This window comes from Penicillium verhagenii (assembly GCF_028828195.1).
Source record: "Penicillium verhagenii strain IBT 33310 chromosome Unknown utg000003l_segment0_segment0, whole genome shotgun sequence".
Lineage (NCBI taxonomy): Eukaryota > Fungi > Ascomycota > Eurotiomycetes > Eurotiales > Aspergillaceae > Penicillium > Penicillium verhagenii.
The window spans coordinates 3,888,556-3,908,953 of NW_026643167.1; the positions used below are offsets into that span (position 1 = coordinate 3,888,556).

Consider the following 20,398-nt stretch of genomic DNA (forward strand, 5'->3'; position numbering starts at 1 on the left):
CTCCACTTTGAGTCAATTGATTGTAGGATCGCTTCTGTTGAACGAAACTGCACCTGGACTCACTGTTTTACTGCAGATCACTAGGTTGGTTACTCAAGGGTTTCCGCGGAATACTTGAATATCTGTGAAACAGAGATCAAATATGGGGGTTTTTTAAGATCAAGAGAATTCGAAACGTATTAAGTCATATCCCATGGATATTGCCCGTTGTTGCATCTCGGAGGTTACTATGTTTCCAATTTCTCTTGACTATTCCCGCATAGTATCGACTGATTGTGATCATCCACAAACCAAAATTGGTATTTGGACCTCCCACGATTCGGGACTCGAGAATTGTGTTTGAAGGTGTGTTCGTTAAGTTTGGACGCTAACAAAGGAATGAGTTTGCTGAATCAATTGGGAAACAACGAATCACAGCTAAATTACGTATCAAGATTTTCGCCTCACTTTATTCCAAGTTCTCAGAAAACTTCACCTAGAATTCAAAAATGACTTTCCAAATTCCCCAAAACAAGTGCTCATTGAATGTCCAAGGCCTTGGTACAATTGATGGCTGGCACTATGCAGACGGGGTGGAACAGTACTGTGGCATTCCATACGCCGACCTCCGAAAACGCTGGACCCGTTCTGAATTGAAGACGTCCTGGCCAGGCAGATACCATGATGGAACTCAATTGGGGTATGTTCTTTATTCCAGGACGAAATCTTGATAAGAATGACTGAACTAATTTTTTTGAAGCAACAACTGCCCCCGGCCCCAGGTCTCGGGTAGTGATTCCAGCCCAATAAATCCGTTTATCCCAGTTCCCCCAAACCCAACGTTCACAAGAACTCCCATCAGCGACGAAAAGACGGCCCTCATCCTCAACATCGTCACAGCTCAACGGCCATCAGTCAAGTCGACACACCAAAAGCTCCCCGTCTTCGTATGGATACATGGTGGATCGTTGTTATTCGGAAGCGCGAACTACGGCATATACGACACCGTGAACCTTGTGTCGCATAGCATAGCCGCTAGACTACCTATAGTCACCGTGAGCATCAACTACAGGCTGGGACTCGGTGGGTTCCTAGCTGGCGCGAAGATCGGAGAAGAGCTCAGGCGCGACGGTTTCGCTGGGAACGGAAACTTTGGTTTCACGGACCAGAAAGTTGCTCTCGACTGGGTACAAGAATATATCGAGGATTTTGGTGGAGACCCTGGGAATGTAACGGTTGTTGGACAGTCCGCTGGAGGCGTCAGCATTGGCCACCACATGGCGTCGAATCATCCGATGAAGTTTCACCGTGCAGTCTGTATGTCTGGCCTTGGGCCAACTTTGCGTGCAATGTCGCTTGAGAACCATGAAGAAATTTTCCATAGTGCCTGTCACTATTTCTCCATTGATCCACACACCCAAGACGCATTGGATCAATTGCGTCGAGTTGATCAGCAAGCCCTGGCTGACGCAGATATTATTATCCAGGGTGGGACCGCCGATACTGGAAATCCATGCTTGGATGGGTGGTTCTACGCACATGAGCCTCAAGACCTCACGGAAGCACCGAGCTGGGTGAAGAGCTTCATGTTTGGTGATGTTCACGACGAGGGGGTCATCTTTGTCCAGAAGCTACTAAAGGACACTTACGACATCATTCGAGACACGCTCATGAAAGATGTACAAGATGAGGCTTTTCTCGACGCAGTATTCCGGGAATATGGCATCGCTGCCGACCTGGCGCCGGAACTGCTCCTCGCTAGGGCATGCTTAATGGCTGCCGAAGCTGTCTTCCAAATCCAGAATTACCAAACCGGAATCGTGAATGAGCGTCTGCGAGGCGAGGGCGAACTCTTCAAATATCATTTTGACCAGTGCTCTCACATTCCCAACATTCTCAATGGGAAGTCTTACCATGGATTTGATGTGATATATCTGTTTCGCAATCTTGACACCCAACTCAGTGAAGTGGAACGCGAGATGGCAAGTGACCTTCAAACCGCCTGGCTTCGATTTGCACATGGCCTGGCACCATGGCAGAGAGAAATCCACACTAGCATCTGGAAAATTTGGGGCCCTGATTCTCGCGAGAATGTTGAAACAGAAGAACCAGATGAGGCTGCTCGACACTATTCTCGATTCAAGCGGATTCTGTCACTGGGTTCTGGTGGATTATGGGAAAGATATCTGAAAGGGCTAGACTCTTTGATTATGAAACGAGGAGATATTGGACACTTCGACGAGGATGGAGTCTGAATGGACGCATGAAAGAGAAACAGGAATTATTATCTTCTTATGTAACCTTATCTTGAGGTTCTCCATGAATCTCAATTACAACGACCTTGGAGTTTTCTACCTATTCTTCAATGTTGGAAATTCCAACATGCCAACTTAAAGGGCATAGAAAAGCGAAGCATCAATTTGTCCTGAATTCCATTGGAAGCGTCAAATAGAATGGATGGACTGATTCTTATGGTGTCCTCTTCTGCTTGAATCCATACGGTTGATGCCACCTCTGCATGCATTCCTGACATTAGTAGAACCACTAGTAGTCACTAGTTAGCTATCAAACTGTTACGCCCCAAAATGGACAGGTTGTGTCAATGAGAAAAAGTGACTGCATCCAAATCCAAGGATGACAATTGCTCCGAAAGAGCCATTATTTTGTACCAAAAGGCACTCCCGTCAAAAAGATGATTAGGGTGCAGCTGTAGATGTTGAAGTTTATTTCGTATTTGCGTCAAACACGAATAAAATATGAGTGTATGAGCTATGCGCGTTATTTGAGCCAACGCAACAGCGATACGAAAAAGAGAAGAAAAGTTACGAGACGTATCATCACGAGTACTGGTAAACTAGTTAATTACTAGTTCTTAACTGGTTATTAACTAGTTTAATTAGTGACCAAGCAAAAACACAAAACGCGACCACCAGTTGACGTATTCAGTACCCCAGAATCAGTTCAATTGACCTACAAGTTTAGTACTATGTGTATCTCCCATCTTCTCCATTTTCTCCATATTCTCTCCAGGACTTCAACTAATCCAATTATCTTAACCATCTCCCCTTTACTTCCCTCGACCCTGGAGCCAGTCCAATGTCATGCTCAATGTCCATTGTCATTTAAAAAATTGCCCAATCATACCCCCAGTTGACATTTTCCAGGAAGCCTCCTCGATTTATATACATGGACCCGACTATGTATCACAGTGTGTACCTCCAACCCCCCTCTGTGCAACATTGTTTTAATCTTGCCAAAGATTCACCCGACTGTTCTTTGCCTGTACAATTTCAAGCAGCTGCAGAAAACCCGCGGCTGCCACCCAGGGTCCACGAGTCACGACCGAATCCCCCCATTCCCAATAGCCGCATAATTAGGTTTCCCCGCAAGTGACCCAATCCCACAACCTGTCCAGGACTCCAGTGTCCATATTCCACGAGCGCAGAGCCCCTGCCACGAAAATGCCCCTCGCACATCTGACCTGGCTGAGCCTCATCTTACCATTTGTGTCCGCAGATTGGCAATACCTCTCGCGCCCTGACCTGGCTCCACCGGTACTAAACATCACCGTGCCAGCTGCTCCTGGAACAGAATCCGGGTACATCTTTGTCGCGCCTAAACAGGATACCGGGACAGACGCCGCTCTCTATGGACCTGAGCAACCAGGCCCGTATATCTTTTGCGATGACGGAGACCTGGTATGGTCTGGCGTGGGCTACTTCAGCGGCTATGTTATCGACTTTGGTGTCGTGGTCATTGATGGCGAGCCTGCCTTGCGGGCTTTTGAAGGATCATTGGATGCGCCGCACGTGCGTATGAATGGCCACCATTCTGTGCTTGATAATAGGTATCAGAACATTGCTGTTGTTGGGGCAGTGTCGCATCGCTTGGTTTCGGGTCATGAATTTAATGTGATTGGGGGCAAAACGGCTTTGGTCGAGCTTGCAGTCCCGGTTCCGACGGATCTGAGCAGTTATGGAGGGGATGGAGGACAACAGTGGATTATATCGTCCGGGTTTCAAGGTTTGGCTCTTCAAGACTTACTACACACGGGTGGCATCTAATTAATATTGACAGAGATCGATATTCATACTCGCGAATTGATATTCGAATGGTACAGTTTAGACCACGTCAATCCTAATTGTATGAGTTTTCTATTCATATTTCGGACTATATACTGACTTGGCTGCCAGATAGCATGATATCTCTGGAGTCCGAGGGTCCCTACAATGGCCGCAGCGCTGTGGATGGCTGGCACTATTTCCTAATCAACAGTGTCGACAAGGATGACGAGGGAAATTATCTGATATCGGCTCGCCACTATTCGGCTATTTTGAAGATCAACGGCACTACTGGCGAGATCATATGGCAGCTAGGTGGAAATAACGGGTCTACTTATGAAATTTCATCCGGTTTGGAATTTTCCATGCAGCACGACGCTCGATTTCGCTTCCGCTCGCCCGATGGATCGGTTGAAGGAATTTCCTTCCTCGATAATGCGAATGGCAATGGGAACTCAAGCGGTAAAGGTGGGCCAATCTCCAAAGCTCGATACATCGAGTTGAATCACACAACGAAGACGGTTTCAGAGATATGGACATACCCAGCCCGTACCCATCAAATGAAAAATCTTTATATCAGCATTCCTGGATCGACATTGAAAGCTCCGATGACGACGATGTTGATATCAATTCAGATAGCGGTCAAGAGCATGGCTGTCAATCGTTTGTCAGTCAATGGCTTAGCCGTGTGGACTCAAGTGTCTAGATCGTCAGATCAATCAACTCTTCAAAGCCGTCAGGCCCACCAGCGGGGTGAGCGTCGCATTCCGAGCAAATGACCTATTTCCCGGAAATTCCGTGGTCGCCCGTTTGGCAAATTTTCGATTGTTTCTGACAACCCGCTTCTTTGCATGTGTACCTGTTGTGTGCATCATTCCAGTAGTTGCACTTTGCATTCCTGCAGGAGCCGGCTTGACCAGAACTTGCTGTCATTGCGATAAGGGCTATCGAAGGGGTCATTATTATCAGATAATGTATGTCTCTACTTCGTACCTGTTAATTCCACTGCCGATTTTGGGCCTCCAAAGATAGAATGCGTGGTAGATATATGTATGTAATTGAATCTATCTTAACATTGATATTGGGTGCTGAATCGTATGTTATTATGTATACCAAAATCTGTGCTCAAACATTGGTACGTCGTAGCCGTGCGTGCACATGAGACTGAGTAATTTGCGCGTAGAGGGAGCATCTGCTTAGTCCATATACTGCAGCTTCCACAAAATCAACCACTGTGCCAATCCCACCATCGCCAGTCCCCACCACGGTGCACCAACCAAGTTGTATTTTAATCCCAGGCCCAACCCCCAGCCCCCAAATACTGGACCGATGGTGCTGGCGAGGCTGTTAATGCTTGATCCAACCCCGTTCACGGTGGCTCGCACACTGGGGTCCGACACGCAGCTATTCAGAATTATAGTCGAAGCCGGACCCGTGAATGTACGCGAAACGGCTTTCAGAAACATAGCTGCAACCAAGGAAATCCAAACGAATACGGTCTGGTTCGGAACAAACACCAGGAACGGGGTCAGCGTATACAGAAAGAGACCGACTGGTAAGAAGATGAGATAGCAGCGTAAGATTCCCAGTCGGTTCGAGATGCGGGGGTATACAACGAGGGAAAGCGGAAGAATAAGAAGCCCCGAGATGGACATCGCTAGCCCAACTTGCGCGGTCGTCAATCCAAGGCCGCCTCCAAAATAGGCTCCATGATGAATGAGCGGTGAAGCACGGGGGGCAGGGAGAAAAATGCGGGAGAGAGTGTTGTATGTTACGGCGTGGAAATTGAACAGGAATCGTGACAGTAAAGTCAACCACACCTTCGGCATTAGGAATATGGCGAGCCCTGTTGATGTGCCTAGACCCAAGAAGCGGGGTTTTTTGGGTGGTTCAAGAGGGCAAGGCTCAACTCCAATTTCAACAGTTTCCACACGATCAGTGATTGGGCAATCTCCTAATGGTTTGTATTGGTAGTCCTCTTGATGAGAGCCTAGCCACCGAGCGATTGCTTTTCCTGCTTGACGTCCACGATCTGTCCGATGACGAGCTGCTTCATGTGTCTTTGTATATTGTTTGATTAGTATGAACTCAACAGTGTCAAGATAATCTGTAAGATGCGTACCTCATCCAAGCCCAGAAGAACCACTGCTGCTGTGAACAAACACAGTAGAGCGCTAGCAAGACTCGGGATAGCGTAGGGCCATTTAGATACCCACCCAAGAGATCCTGGTTTAAATAATCCAGGGTAGTTGTGTACAGGATCAGCTAGAGCCCCTCCCATGATGGGCCCGAGTGCACCCCCAATATTTGCGAATAGGGGGAGCATCATGAAGGCGCGAGATTGATATCTAGAGTACGTACATCAGCCAATGATCAGGTTAGAGAAACCGGACTTTGAAGTGTCGGGTTCTAAGGTAACGGGATTTGAAGTAGCGGGGTTTGAAAATCGGGCTTTAAGAACGCGGGAATCGAAAGCCCGGGGTTTGAAAATAACACGGGGTTTGGCGCCAGGTCACCGAACTACTTACTCTTTTTCTCTTACTGTCTCCGCAACAACTGTACGAACCAACGCAGAATTACCATCCAATATTCCCCCTGCAGCTTGAAAAATTGCAGCCGATAAGAATGTTTTCGAAAACGCCAAACCGATAGAAGAAAATGCATATCCCAACAAGCCAAGGAGAAGCATGTATTTTCTTCCAATAGATGCATTGTCTGCTAAGCGCCCGACAATAATCGAACTGAATACTTGTACAACTTTTGAGCAACCTTGTATTATTCCAGCCTGGGTAGATATGGTCGAGTCAGGCAAAGAAGGATCAAACCATCTCAGCTGGTGGAACAAATATGTGCGTGCTGAGGACTGATACACAAACTCCGTGAATGCTGCAAGTGATAAAAAGATCACTTGTGGTTTGTTTGGGACAGAGGCCCAACTGGAGGTCACCCGCTTGATGGGTCGAGAACTGGAGTTTCTTTCGAGATTTGCTGTTTTGTCCTCGTCAATGGATGCCCTAACTTGTTGGTCTAAGAGCGGATCGCTGTCTGATACCAGACTTTGTCTCCTGGAGCTATCCTGGCGGAACAAGAACACCATTTCGAACGGCGGGCCTTCAAATTTATTCTGCTCAAGCACTGAAATGAAGGTTGAAGTTTGTTTTCATTCATTTTTGGGTCTTTGTTCCCTTGGATAGGGGTAAACCATATGAGTTGGGTGATCTGGTTGTGTGACGTAGAGATCTGCCTTCCCCTTGCTTCTCGAAAAAAGCAAAAGAATGCCTCTATCTTTGAATAACACGACGTGTCATCGTGACAAGCATTCCAGTAGGGTACTTATTTGGCTGATATCTGATGGGTTCCCTTGAAAGGTTAACACCGATGGAGTTGATCGCAGATGGGCCCGCTGCCCAGCCGACCTCGGGAGTGGCTGCGGGTGACATCGGTAGCCACTCAGCCATACCCCAGTTTTGGAAAGCTACTACATAGCCTACAGTGCCCCCTTGACACTGAACAGACAGGTAGTTGAAAGTGTCCGATTATAAGGTGCTTGAAGGGGTTCAGTGAACGGTGGACGTAGAGTCTACCCAGGCTCTAACCTAGTAGGTTCCACGGCTATCTCACTTTCTTCACATAGATGAAGTCTCGTGGAAGAGGTTGCAATAGCTCGCACATGTGAAATATGTCAACAGGTGGTCGCAATCTTTCGTATTGCGTTTTGCGTCCCCTGAAATATCGCGCGTAGCCTATATATTCACTTACAATATTTAACTTGATTTTAACGCAAATACGAAATCAATACATACACCATAAATACAGCCATCCATTTTATGTATGATTTGTTATGTGTTCGGAGGCCTATTGCCCCGACTAACGGAGCCTTAATGAAATATGCCAAGTGGACTTAGAAATCAACGTTAAAAGTATTATTACCGGATATGGCAAGGGCTGCCCCGCAAGGGCCCACCGGTTCATTAATGTACTTCTTTTCTTGTCACTCAAAGAGCCTCGGAGACATATGCCGCTCTGATCGGATAGATTTGTAATTCTTCACCACAGCGAGATTGTTTGGTATGTTGCATTACAACTGTAAAGAAGGCTTATTGAATGACAAAGGGCTAACATTTACTCACCCGGGGTCACTTTACCCTCAATTGTCTCCGAATGGGCACATAGTTGACGTTATAAACGACCCAACCTCAATAACATGGAAATAATCAATTAGCCCCAGCTTGCCCCTCCGACGTTTAACTTTTATTCCCCAGATATTCGAAATTTCTCCACACTGTTATTTTAACAATTTGAAATGATCACCAGGCCCGAGACCTAACCCAATCCCACAACATGTCCACTGAGCTTGAGCCAGAACCAGCCAATCAGAGACTGGAACTGCCGCTTGAAGGCCATACAATCAATCAAGATCCCGAGAAAGCATCTGACCAACCACTCACTCAAGGGCGATTTCACAATGGACCAGAGGAACCAGAAACAAAGGGCCGGGAAATCCGCGGTACTCGCTGGCTCATCATCTGTGTGTCGCTCTACATCACTTGTTTCCTCTACGGACTCGACACCACCATCGCAGCCGATGTCCAGGCCCCCATCATCTCAGCATTTGGCCATGTCGACCAATTCTCCTGGATAGGAGCCGGTTTCCCACTCGGCTCCGTATGCGTCATCCTCCTGCTCGGCACCCTCTTCAACACCTTCAACATGAAATACATCTACGTCGCGACTGTGTTGATTTTTGAAGTCGGTTCAGCGCTTTGCGGCGCGGCTCCAAACATGAACGCTCTGATCGTTGGCCGTGTTATCGCCGGTGCTGGCGGCAGCGGTATCTACCTTGGATCTTTGCAGTATTTCGCTGTCATGACCGCTGAAAAGGAGCGTGGCTTGTACATGTCTCTCATCGCCGTTTTCTGGGGCCTTGGATGTGTTTTAGGTCCTCTTATTGGTGGCGCCTTTGCCGTGTCGTCGGCAACCTGGCGCTGGGCCTTTTATATCAATCTGGTTATTGGTGGCATCTCGGCTCCAGCGTTTCTTCTATGCCTGCCACCAATCTGTCTCATGCAAGATGTAAGCGTCCGGGAGAAGCTGACCTCCATTGACTTTGTCGGCTTTATTCTTGGCGCTGGGATGTGGGTGAGCTTTCTTCTCGCGTTCACCATGGCCGGTGGCCAATGGCCATGGAATGATGGACGAACTATTGCCACATTTGTTGTCTTTGGTGTGGCTCTGGTGTTCTATGCTTTACAGCAATACTTTGCGGTCTTCACCACCCCAGCCCGGCGTGCATTCCCCGGACATTTACTACGAGATCGTACACAAGTGCTTCTTTACGCCGTGACGGCGGCGGGAACCTCGTCGGTATTCGTTGTTGTCTACTACCTTCCCATCTACTTCCAGTTCGTGAATGACGATGGGGCCCTAATGGCAGCCGTGCGTCTTTTGCCATTTGTTATTATTGCTGTCATGGTGAATCTTGTCTCGGGATCACTTCTCCACTTCATCAAGCTCTATAAAGTGATCTTTCTCATTGCCAGCGTTTTCTTGCTGGTCGGCGGTGGTCCCTTGGTGGCTTACTTAAAGCCTAGCACGACGACGGGTACGATCTATGGCTTATCCATTCTTACTGCGGTTGGCAGCGGTCTGTCCATGGTGACGGGATATACAGTTGCGACCTTGACTACGAAACCCGAAGACACGGGCGCTGGACTAAAGCTGCAAAATGTCGCCCAGATTGGTGGCCAGGTTATCGCACTCGCCATCGCGGGACAGATCTACCGTTCGCGAGCCTTGCATAATCTGCAATCTGCTCTTGCTGGTCACGGATACTCATACGCAGAAATTTGGGGCGCGGTTGCTGGGGCGCAGAGCACATTATTTGAGAATCTGGAGGGTGAACTTCGGGAATCTGCAGTCGAGGCCATTTCGCAGGCGATGCGCATGACTTTTGTCTTGGTTCCTGTTGCTGGAGCGGTTATGCTTTTTGCGGCATTGTTCATGAAATGGGAGAGGCTCTTTGGACACCATGTGGCTGTTGGTGGTTGAAGTAGGCATTTGCACAGGGTCGACCGTAGGGCACACATTCCGACCTCTCCAGGGCTGGACTAAATATATCCTTTCAGGCAAGTCAAAGAGCAGATAATGGTCTAGATATTCACTTATTGATGCTCATTTTTCAAAATCGCATGGGGGTTTTGCGCCCAGGAAGCTCGCTAGGCGATCTCTGACCCGAAACCTCACATAACCCGTGCGTACTGCTTCAACTCCGTCTAACTTAATCCTGGTCGTGTTAATTGTTCCGGACTCCCATACACATGGGAACTGCGTAATGAATTTTACTTCGTCTACGTTTTCCTCTTACCCCAAAAGCTCCGAGCATTGCGATTGCAAGCACTGCCAATGGGGCCCCGACCCCGACTCCAATGATCACATTTGACGATCCTGGGGCCACCTGGGGGCCAAACCCTCGAATGTCAACCCTCCAAAAAAGCAAATGAGTCAAACGTAACCACTCACGTGCTGGCAATTTTGCGCCCTAGAAGCTGTGTGGCGATGTACGAAGTGCTAAAAAGCTAGGCACCCGCACAGTACTTTGCTAGCTGGGGTAAGATATTGAAAATGGGCCTGGAAGCGTGTATGGTGATGAATCTGACAAAGGCGAGCAGTCCTGGCGAAATGTTAAAGGGGAGCGAGCGCCTTGGTGACTTTGGCGTCGACGAAGACGTGGAGTTCTACGACGACGACATTTCCTTGGCTGTTCTCATGCAGCGACGAAGGCAGCAACAGTGAAAAGCACGGTTTTAATGATTCTTGTATCGCCTGGGCAGCAGTTGTTGTGAAACAATGGCTGGGAATGAAGTTTCCTGGGGGCCGGATTGGGAACGATATCTCGTCGGCGCTCCTTTCCTTGCAGGTGTATAGGTGCGGAAGCTGTGGGTGTATTTCAAACACTGCATTATTCCGACGAAGAGACTTCCTTACCACCGGGTCCATACCCTTTACTTAATCCAGGATTGAATAGAGCTTCGCCATTAAAGCCCCTTCTGGTGTATCGGTCTTGTACGAATTGTATGAGCATCTCCTTCAATGTTAGTACTACCAATCAACCGTGACAAGTCCACAGAACACACAGTCAATCCAAAGCACATGCATACACACAATCCAAGCTTATAGGGGGGTCTTCCTGCAAGCTTTAACTTTTTCCGTCTCCGTGGACTGCACTTCTCCTAGGATCTTCCCGGGTTCTCGAACTGCTACCTCGGAGATTGTTGCGAGAGGTTTTTTGTCGGGACAGGCAGCACTTATATGTTCTTGCTTCTTACGGACAAATAATGCTCCTTCTTTCATCAATTTCTGTCGTTCTTCCAGATGTCAAGTGACAGTAGATCTTGCTGAACTGTTTGCGGACCGACGGAACCCCTATTGATTAATCAACACTGGATGTGAGCCATATCACAATCTTCTTTAGCCAGGTAGATAAGCTGTGATCTCCCAATGACAATATCTTTCTCTCGGGGGTAAACCGGAGGCCGGAGCCAAAATTGATCGAATTTTATGCCAAGGGAACGCCGGTAACTGAGATTCGTCCATGGTCCACCCCCCTCACTAAGATACGGTGCGTTATGTTGGCGCCCTTGTCTAAGCAGCAGTAGAAGCAGCAGTAGAAGTAGCAGTAGAAGCTAATAGAATGGGAGATTCCGCTGAGAAAATAGGCCGAGCGCAATGCTGTAGATTGAGTGTTGAAGGGAAGAAAGAAGAAGGCAAAGGATTAATATACATGTATAGGGGGCAGCTATGTGGGATTAAGGAATTCACTAAGAATATGTACACTTTTCAGTACCACTGTTTATTATAGCCAGTAAGAATCAATTGATGAAGGTACTATTTAGTATTTATTAAGGATATGTACAGTCTTTTTAGTACTGCTGTTTATTATAGCTAGTAAGCATGAACTGCTGTTTATTATAGCCAGTAAACATGGACTGCTGTTTATTGCAGCTGGTAAGCATGAAGGTACTATTTAGTATTTACTAAGGATATGTATACTTTTTAGTACTGCTGTTTATTATAGCTAGTAAGCATGAACTGCTGTTTATTACAGCTGGTAAGCATGAAGGTACTATTTAGTATTTACTAAGGATATGTACACTTTTTAGTTTTGTTTCGTATTATAGCCTAAGCGTGAAGGTACGATTTAGTATTTACTAAGGATATGCACACTTTTTAGTTTTGTTTTATATTATAGCCGAAGCGTGAAGGTACGATTTAGTATTTACTAAGGATATGTACACTTTTTAGTTTTGTTTAATATTATAGCCGAAGCGTGAAGGTACTATTTAGTACTTACTAAGGATATGTACACTTTTTAGTTTTGTTTCATATTATAGCCTAAGCGTGAAGGTACGATTTAGTATTTATCAAGGATATGTACACTTTTTAGTACCGCTTAATATTATAGCCTGAGCAGTGACTGCTGTTTCATATTATAGCCTAAGCATTAAGGTACTATTTACTATGGATATGTACACTTTTTAGTGCCGCTTAATATTATAGCCTGAACAGTGAGGTATTAGGATGGTGAGACGGCGGCGAGACAGCAGTAGATAAACGGTGAGAGGAGCGGTCTAAAAATGCTGCTGTCTGAGGCACGATAGGGCAAATTCAGGCATTAATATATCTCGATTGGGCTTAGCATATTATGTGGGGTGTGTTTAGATTCATCCTCAAGAAGAAGAGAAAGAAGAGGAACTATCTACAGTGAGATAAGTGAGAGTACGCAGCTCACATGACAAATGACCAGACAGAAGCAGCGGTAGAAGCAGTAGTAAAAGTAGTGTTCTTTTCAATATCGACTAGTGTAGTTGCGAGCGTGAACGTTGTGCCTTCCAAACAGCAGCTCAAATGGCCAAGAGGAGAAATATGAGAGGAACATCAATATAATGTGGCCACGCCCGCATATAAACATTCCAAGTTTGTGCAGTCCGCCCTCCATTATGGAGGCTTGATCTTGCGACTCGCCACCAGGGCTCCAGTTCAAAAGATCTCTTCAATACCAGATCCAAGACAAAGATTAGGCAGTTGGTTGTTGACCCTGCACGTTTTCTCGGGCCAGCGCGCTAAAGCCCCTGCATGTGGGGTATGGGCAAATTGGGTACAGTACACCCTGCAAACCAATTGCCGAAAGCCTGAAGGACCTCCTGATGCATAAGGCCCAGCCAATCTTGGAACCCAGGACATGTATAACTAGCACACATGCTTTGGGCTTACTAATTCTCGGACCTGCATGAGGCGCAAGAAAGGTATAAATCGGGATTGACACCTTCCGAACTGAATTCGGTCCCCGAATTTCATGGAAGCCCCAAGGAACTAAACATGATGCAAGTGAAGACATCAGGTAAAAGAAGGAACAAGAGGGTCACGCTGACTGACAGGCACTAAGAAGCACGATATGGCTCCATCACTTTTTTTTCCAAACATGTACGGGCCTAGCAAACCCTTCCTCGTCCCTCTCAACTTGCATTATCCTCTCAAATCCCTGCGCTTTCAGCTCATCCTCAAACGGTGGCCTGATTTGTATCGTCTTATACATTTCTCTCAACTCTTTATTCCTCTTTGAAGCTCTCGCATAATTGCTCATAGGCTGCGGCTCCACAACGAGATAACCCCCCTGATTCAATATACTGTGTATGTGCTCGAACAGCGTCAACATCGCAGAGTCCCCGTTGTTGAGATGGATCCATTTGGTCACAGAGAGCAGTAGGACAACATCAAATTTGCCCAGCGCGGTACCCATATACGCGGACGCATGCATGAAGTCAAAGTGCTCAAATGTGCATGGCCCGTCTGGGTAGGCCGCTTTCGCCTGCTCGATCAGCCAGGGGTCGATATCGACACCGACTGAGGCGGCTGCGCCGCAGTGCGCCATCACCTCGTGGGTCAGTTTGCCCGCGTTGCAGCCCAAGTCTAAAACTCGCGCATTGCGGAGCATTTCTGAGGGGAGAATTGAAAGACGCTCGTCCGGAACGGTGGGTGCTCGGAACTTGGAGTAATATTGGTGGTAGTTGCCATGGCGCGCGGCGAGGTGTGTAGCTTTGAATCGCTCAGCATTGGAGAGTTCTGTCGCAGGGGTGGGATCGCATGCTTCTACCATGTTGGGAGATGGTGCGAAAGGAAGGGCAGGGGTCGGTAATAATATTAATTATATCAAAGACAAGAGTAATGGTGTAATTGTATGGCTTTATATTATGAAATTTCATGATTAAGATTCAAGATGGATTGAATGCCGATATTTCGGCAGCTTCCGAAAGGTTTGAGCAGTTTGCATTCTCTTAGTGCCTGAGGCATGGCACTCTTCCCGCTGGCTCAGAATTTAATCCGATTTACTTGGCCCCTTAACGAGCATAAGGGTGATTTATTCTTCTTGTTATTGTTGCTGACTGACTAATACGGGTCCAAAATCGGGAAAAAATGTGAGAGTTTGAATATTGTCCATAAGATGTCGGAGTGTGTCTAGGGCACCGAATTTGGTTAAAATCAATCTTCAACATACTTTCAACCAATTCCATATATAGATAGCAATTACCCAGAATTAACGTCCGAATGTGGAGTTGCACTAAAGTCTTCATCTAAGTGGTGCTACCGATAAAGCTCTAGCCTTGGAATGTTAGCGGCGTACCTGGGCTAGACCATACATAGCTCTGGAATTCCACCCATATCCAGAAGCCCCAAACAGGTGACGGCTGGGTGAATTTAAACCAAATGTTCCAACCCAGAAAGTATTTATATTTCAGTTGGCGCCGGGTTTCTTTCCCTTTCCTTGCAACTCCAACATCGTCCATCAGTACTGTGTTTCCAATTACCTGTTTCCAAGCTGATTATAGTCAGTCCATCTCGAGATCTCCCGAAGTCTCAATTTCCTTCATATTTCAGGCTCTCTGTCAAGCGGGCGATTGCCAGTAGTACCTAACATCCATCTTTGCACCATCCGAGCACAGTCTCAGAATGGCTGAACTATATATTGAACTACAGTCTGAAAAGCAAGAACCGGAGGCAATTCCCTGCTGCGACGACCGCCCTCCAGAATATGAAGCATGCCAGCCAGATCTAGTCCCCTCTGTCATCAAGAATCGGGAAAAATGCGGGACCTCATCCAGGCGTCTTGAAAAGGCGATGCTGGAATTGGAGGAATTGATACGGAGCATTGCAAGCCAGGGGCCAGTGGGTGAAGATCAGTACACTCAACTTGCGAATGAGTATCTGACCATGGGTCGGTTACTTGACGAGGGGAGCTCGGCGGCCAAAGATTTGGGAAGTGTTTTCCAGGAACGCAGCTTAAACTCCAGAATTTATCATGTATGTGCCAGGTTACATCTCACCCACAATGAGTTTCGAATGCAATATGAGGCATTCAGGCGGAATCCTGAACAGCAGCTCCAAATCTGGGACATTGCCCTTCAAGGCAAGAATGGCTCCTGCTATGCCAAACCTGGATCTGGTTGTGCAACCCTCAATTCTAAATTCTCCTTGGGAGCCAAAGACATACAAAAACCAAAGAATCCCCCGTGCGATTCTCCATGCTCTTCATCCCAGTTCCTTGAGCTCTCAGAAAAGGTGGATAGGATGAATGAAAAATTGAATCTTAACCTTGAATCTCGTCATACGGCTGACGCTTCGATCATCGCTAGGCATGGGCTCGCAAGGCCAATCAGGAGTTTTTGGGAGAGATTTTTTGGACATTGAGGCTGGCATGATAAAGTTGAATTGATGGGGGTATATCCAAGGTTGCTCGAAGACTGCTGAATCTGAGTCATGAAGATTTTGTTTTTGTTGCGTTCTAAGTTAGGCGATCCCAAAATTGATTATTATGCTTGATAAAATGTTTGTTGCGCTGGGCCTTTTCCTGAAGCTTGAACGTTTAATCCAGTTTCAAATATCATTGGTGACAAATGAACACTTTCCTTCACCACCCCAGTACTTATATTGTGCTAGCTATGGATGATTTCCTGCTACATGTGTGTAATATGTCTACAATTAGAGAGCGCCACGGCGCGTAGTTAGAGTTCCAAGTATATTAAGTATCTCTAGGCCCTAGTGGTCCTGGATATATTCAACATTGAAGTGTATATACTCCGTGCTTAATGTTTGGAATGGGCATATGTATACTCAGTATTCAAGATGAATAATTACTGAGTACTTGAGATTATAGGTACAAACCTAACACTTGAGATGTAGGATGACAGTAGATATGGAAGGATCATTTGAACGGTTGGCAGTTTGTTTATCCCCAAGTTTTGTGGCCTCTTCTATTCCTTTTCTCTCAAGCTTATCTCTATTCCCTTTCTCTCTTAACTTTCAGATACCGGTACCTTTTCGATCACCACCACCCAGTCACCAACATGTCACGAGCCGTGCTAGGAAACGTCCATTTCTACGATCGCCGCAATTCGGAATATCTTGGATGCGTTACGCAAAGTGGGTCAATTACCAGAGAAATTTCTATGACATTCTCAAGCTCGCATCTCATCACGTCCACCATGCCACGACCACGAAGCATCCTGGCCTCTTTCAACCCTTACCCCAAAGACCTACAAGCCTTGTTTTTCATCTCAATCAGCATGGAACAAGCACAATGGAATACGCGCAAGACGAATTTACCACGGTCACCAGTTCGTTGATACGCACCAAAACGAATTGTCGAAAACCCTGTCCGTGAAAATGCCATCCAAAGGTCCGCTGTTTCGACGGAGTACATACCATCCATCAACAGCATCCCTGTGCAAAGAAGCATGGCCCATCATAGAGATATTCGTCGCGCCGTTTTTTATCTTGTTTTCAGGATGCGCGTTGATTACAGTTTACGTGCTGTGGATGTGGGCAAAGAACAAGCAGTCCAAAGAGGCAATGGCCACTGAACAGTAAGTTGAGGACTATGGTTTTGATGACAGCCTTTTTCAGGCTTGATGAACAGTGGTTAATATCTTTGTACATAGGACTACGTCATTGAACAATATCATTGCAATAACAAGCTTAGATGCGGCGGCCGTTACGCCGCAAACCGCGTTGACCACAGAGTGGTTGATTGACCGTTGAAGCGGTAAGCTATGGGTTGAGAGACCAGCTAGCGGGGGGTTTAAGCATTGAGTGGAGTGGGAATGACGTTTCTCTGCTGCTTTTTGACCGTTTACTTCTCTCCGAAAACCTGAGTGAGGTGAGACGAAGGTAAAAATTGGGCGAAGATGTAACCGTGGGCTGTGTCCATGTCCGCCGTGTCCCACGTGCCCCTGCGGTTGGGTCTATCCTTGATGTGTTTCCCTTCAAAGTTGTTGATTTCCGTTTATATTTCGGTTTTATGTAATCCGAAACTTCATCGATCGCATACAAACATTGATTCTCGTATGCATATGGTAACTCGGCTTACGTGGTTGAGCTAGGACAACTAGTACTTAACATCCAAGTACATACCGGGCAGGTTACTTTGAAGGTACTATTGGAGCCTTCGCTCTGTGAATACCAGATATAAAGGTCCTATAGTGAAAGTAAATGTATCCTTAGATTCACCATCAAATGCCACCCCATCCTCTCCAGGTGCAAATGAGAGATCAAAATCATACACCAGCCGGGCGATCACGGCTCGAAGTTCCATAAGCGCGAGCTGCTTTCCGACACAACCATACCGGCCTGAAGCCCTCGTTAGCAAATGAATACAATTTGGATAACAAAGCGTATAGATATATCCACCTAGTTGGAATGGGAAGAACGCTTCCTCGTGTTTGATCAAATCGACCTTGTTCCCGAGCCACCGCTCAGGAATAAACTCGGAGCCAGACGGAAAGTAACGTTCGTCACGTTGGATGACATATTGCGGTATAACGACGATCGTTTCACCTGGGATCCAGACCTCATCGATCTGTAGACCCTCGGGCGGGGTTAGTCTAGGCTGGCCGCTGGGCACAGCGGGCTTGAGACGAAGAGTTTCGTTTATGACTGCTTCGAGGTAAGGAAGTTTTTGAAGCTTGTCATTAGTGAAATGAGAGGGCTCAGCAGAGCTTCCAAAGACCTTGTCGAGTTCTTGTTGGAGATTCTTGCATGCAGAGGGGGTCTTGGTGAGAAAATATAGCGCGTGGGCTAGGGTTGTTCCCGTGGTGTCACTTTTATTATTTTAGCTTTTTAATTTTTCAATCTTTCCTTTGCAAGCGGAGCTGTTGGAGAGTTATTGACAGACCTTCCGGCAATCATCATGAGACGGCCATCTTCATTAAGTGCCTGATCGCCTGGTGGGGCACTCGGGTCGTTCTCCTCAATAGCTTTCATCAACCACGAGATAACATCCTCCGGGACTTGGTTACTATTCGAGGTCCATTTCTGTGGTCTATTATTAGATGCTCCAAGTATGAAAGAATAAGATTGAATTGCAGGTCAAGTTTACCTGCTTCTTTTCGGCAATTTTATCCGCACAGTAAGTCATAAACTGGCCGTAGTCACCCACCAAGCCTTGGATTACACCAAGAATAGTCAGAATCCAGGGTGCGGGCTTCAAAATTCCAAGAAAAAGCATCTGCTGATGGAGTTCTTTGATAGCGGCTTGTTCAGTGCCTTCTTCTACTTGGCGAAAGTCCACAGAAAAACCAACCAGCCCCATAACGTCGAATGCAAGATACATTGTCCACTGTGCCATGTCGATTGGTTGATTCAGTCTGGAACGGATCTGAGTAGCAAGGACGTTAACTTTGTGTTCAACGCTTGACTCGTAAATTCCCAATGCTAATACAGATGTCAGCTAACACGACCTAAGTAGCACTTGTGGAGAAGATAAAGGCTTGCTGCCTACCTTTGACGCTAAATCCACGGTCCCAAGCCTTCCGTCTGCGACGATGGACAGTGGGATCGCGCGTGGAGTTCAACGAGATCTGTGCATTATCATCGGACACGTGGCTGTACCAGGGGGCTTTCGTGCAGGAAGATTGTGACCCATTTATCGCGTGCACGGCCGATGCCCGATTGATTGAGATCTCACGAGGTCCTGTGCGCACAAAGTCGCCATACTTTCGATGCATTGCCTGCAGATCCAGGTGATACTGCGCACGGTTGATCGCCCGCTTAACGGAAGACAGCCGACTCATTTTGGCTGACCATGGGCCCGGAAAATGTCCGAGACGATGGAAGAAAGCCCGGTAGACCAGGATACTGGTGGCGAGTCCGATGTTGAAGCAGAACGCGGCAAACAGCGCGCATCCAATGGCACGACATAAACCAAAGGAGTAGACATAGATATAGCTAGTGCATAGAGCCAGCCAGACTCCCAGGTATAGGACCAAAAGAGACTTGATTCGGTTATCAATCTCGGGGATGCGAATACATTGATGAAATGCGGCCCCGACTACCAAGAAAGTGGGCGCGATCTGCGAAGGAGCTGGGCTCAGCAATAACGTGACCGTCCTTGCCAGGGCCATCTTTCAAACAGCCGTTGGTTTTATGGCTTGGAAGAATCGCAGGGCGTTGAGTCAGGAGTGGGTAACAGACAGACATCCCTTCGCATTTTAAACAGCTGTCTCCACTAACTGACAGATGGAAGACGACAGCTGGACGGTGTTCTTCGCCCCATAAAAGTGCCCAATTAGCAGGTCAACATATGTCAAATAAAAGCTCGGATTGGTTTGTGGCGCTTTAGTGTCGCGGGGAAGTTGCGGAATTAGCGATCCTTCGGCGCGGATCGGGCTTAGCAATGCGCTATGTCCCGCGGCCCGCGTCACCAAAACGGGCCGCAACCGTGGGGGTGACAGGGCCTTCATAACGGATTATCAAGTTCTGGGATTTTACCTTCGAAATTAATTCAAGGAAATAGTATCAGTTGATCATATTAGTGAACTCGAGGATCTCATAATTTTGTCGGGTATAACACCGTTGGTTGGGTCTTTCAACGTTACTAGTATCCATCCCATCAGTCGTTCGTGGTGTGGTGAATCATGGCACTGAGTATTTGGTTTCGTGAGCTGCCTCGCGGCACGTGCAACCGATCGAGTGACTGGTCATGGAAAAGAGAGAAACAAGCAAAGGACTTGAATGGAATATGAGTTTTGATTGAAGAAGGAAAGAAGGAAGAAGAAGGGAGACACAGCCTGCTATCTAGACAAACAAAATGGAGCACGATCGCGTGCTTCCAAGACGCCCCAGGCCGTCGAGCGCATACCCTCGACTCCTCAAGCATCCAACTCAAACTGCAAACCCCCTTTTTTGCTAAATAAAGCATATAATAACTTGAGAATTTGAGAATTTGGCAATAAACAATGTATGCAAACCGTAAACTCGCTTAATCTTGCTTAATCTCTCTTGACATTCAACACTTTTCAAGCGCCATC

At 47.0% G+C, this 20,398-nt stretch overlaps 9 protein-coding genes across 9 annotated transcripts; 4 read left to right on the forward strand and 5 right to left on the reverse strand.

The window, feature by feature from the left end:
• Nucleotides 1-488: 488 nt before the first annotated feature.
• Nucleotides 489-2,234, forward strand: N7466_002808 (uncharacterized protein; the record flags this gene model as incomplete). The annotated part of the gene is made up of 2 exons (XM_057162206.1): nucleotides 489-679; nucleotides 740-2,234. 2 exons carry the CDS (start codon nucleotides 489-491, stop codon nucleotides 2,232-2,234), a joined length of 1,686 nt encoding a protein of 561 aa, XP_057025491.1.
• Nucleotides 2,235-3,440: 1,206 nt separating this feature from the next.
• Nucleotides 3,441-4,819, forward strand: N7466_002809 (uncharacterized protein; the record flags this gene model as incomplete). Its single annotated transcript, XM_057162207.1, has 3 exons — nucleotides 3,441-4,002; nucleotides 4,057-4,122; nucleotides 4,173-4,819. The coding sequence occupies 3 exons, from the start codon at nucleotides 3,441-3,443 to the stop codon at nucleotides 4,817-4,819; spliced, it is 1,275 nt and encodes a 424-aa protein (XP_057025492.1).
• A 417-nt stretch (nucleotides 4,820-5,236) lies between these two features.
• Nucleotides 5,237-6,366, reverse strand: N7466_002810 (major facilitator superfamily domain-containing protein; the record flags this gene model as incomplete). Its single annotated transcript, XM_057162208.1, has 2 exons — nucleotides 5,237-6,100; nucleotides 6,163-6,366. The coding sequence occupies 2 exons, from the start codon at nucleotides 6,364-6,366 to the stop codon at nucleotides 5,237-5,239; spliced, it is 1,068 nt and encodes a 355-aa protein (XP_057025493.1).
• An 83-nt stretch (nucleotides 6,367-6,449) lies between these two features.
• On the reverse strand, nucleotides 6,450-7,175 carry N7466_002811 (major facilitator superfamily domain-containing protein; the record flags this gene model as incomplete). Its single annotated transcript, XM_057162209.1, has 2 exons — nucleotides 6,583-7,175; nucleotides 6,450-6,560 (listed from the first exon to the last, which is right to left on the reverse strand). Exons 1-2 carry the CDS (start codon nucleotides 7,135-7,137, stop codon nucleotides 6,450-6,452), a joined length of 666 nt encoding a protein of 221 aa, XP_057025494.1. The 5' UTR covers nucleotides 7,138-7,175.
• Nucleotides 7,176-8,381: 1,206 nt separating this feature from the next.
• Nucleotides 8,382-10,088, forward strand: N7466_002812 (uncharacterized protein; the record flags this gene model as incomplete). Its single annotated transcript, XM_057162210.1, has 1 exon — nucleotides 8,382-10,088. The coding sequence occupies one exon, from the start codon at nucleotides 8,382-8,384 to the stop codon at nucleotides 10,086-10,088; it is 1,707 nt and encodes a 568-aa protein (XP_057025495.1).
• A 3,412-nt stretch (nucleotides 10,089-13,500) lies between these two features.
• On the reverse strand, nucleotides 13,501-14,193 carry N7466_002813 (class I SAM-dependent methyltransferase; the record flags this gene model as incomplete). Its single annotated transcript, XM_057162211.1, has 1 exon — nucleotides 13,501-14,193. The coding sequence occupies one exon, from the start codon at nucleotides 14,191-14,193 to the stop codon at nucleotides 13,501-13,503; it is 693 nt and encodes a 230-aa protein (XP_057025496.1).
• An 851-nt stretch (nucleotides 14,194-15,044) lies between these two features.
• N7466_002814 (uncharacterized protein) lies at nucleotides 15,045-15,427 on the forward strand (the record flags this gene model as incomplete). Its single annotated transcript, XM_057162212.1, is given in 2 exon segments — nucleotides 15,045-15,395; nucleotides 15,407-15,427. The coding sequence occupies 2 exon segments, from the start codon at nucleotides 15,045-15,047 to the stop codon at nucleotides 15,425-15,427; spliced, it is 372 nt and encodes a 123-aa protein (XP_057025497.1).
• Nucleotides 15,428-17,526: 2,099 nt separating this feature from the next.
• N7466_002815 (uncharacterized protein) lies at nucleotides 17,527-18,717 on the reverse strand (the record flags this gene model as incomplete). Its single annotated transcript, XM_057162213.1, has 3 exons — nucleotides 17,527-18,190; nucleotides 18,265-18,404; nucleotides 18,469-18,717. The coding sequence occupies 3 exons, from the start codon at nucleotides 18,715-18,717 to the stop codon at nucleotides 17,527-17,529; spliced, it is 1,053 nt and encodes a 350-aa protein (XP_057025498.1).
• A 112-nt stretch (nucleotides 18,718-18,829) lies between these two features.
• Nucleotides 18,830-19,492, reverse strand: N7466_002816 (cytochrome P450; the record flags this gene model as incomplete). The annotated part of the gene is made up of 1 exon (XM_057162214.1): nucleotides 18,830-19,492. One exon carries the CDS (start codon nucleotides 19,490-19,492, stop codon nucleotides 18,830-18,832), a length of 663 nt encoding a protein of 220 aa, XP_057025499.1.
• Nucleotides 19,493-20,398: the final 906 nt, after the last annotated feature.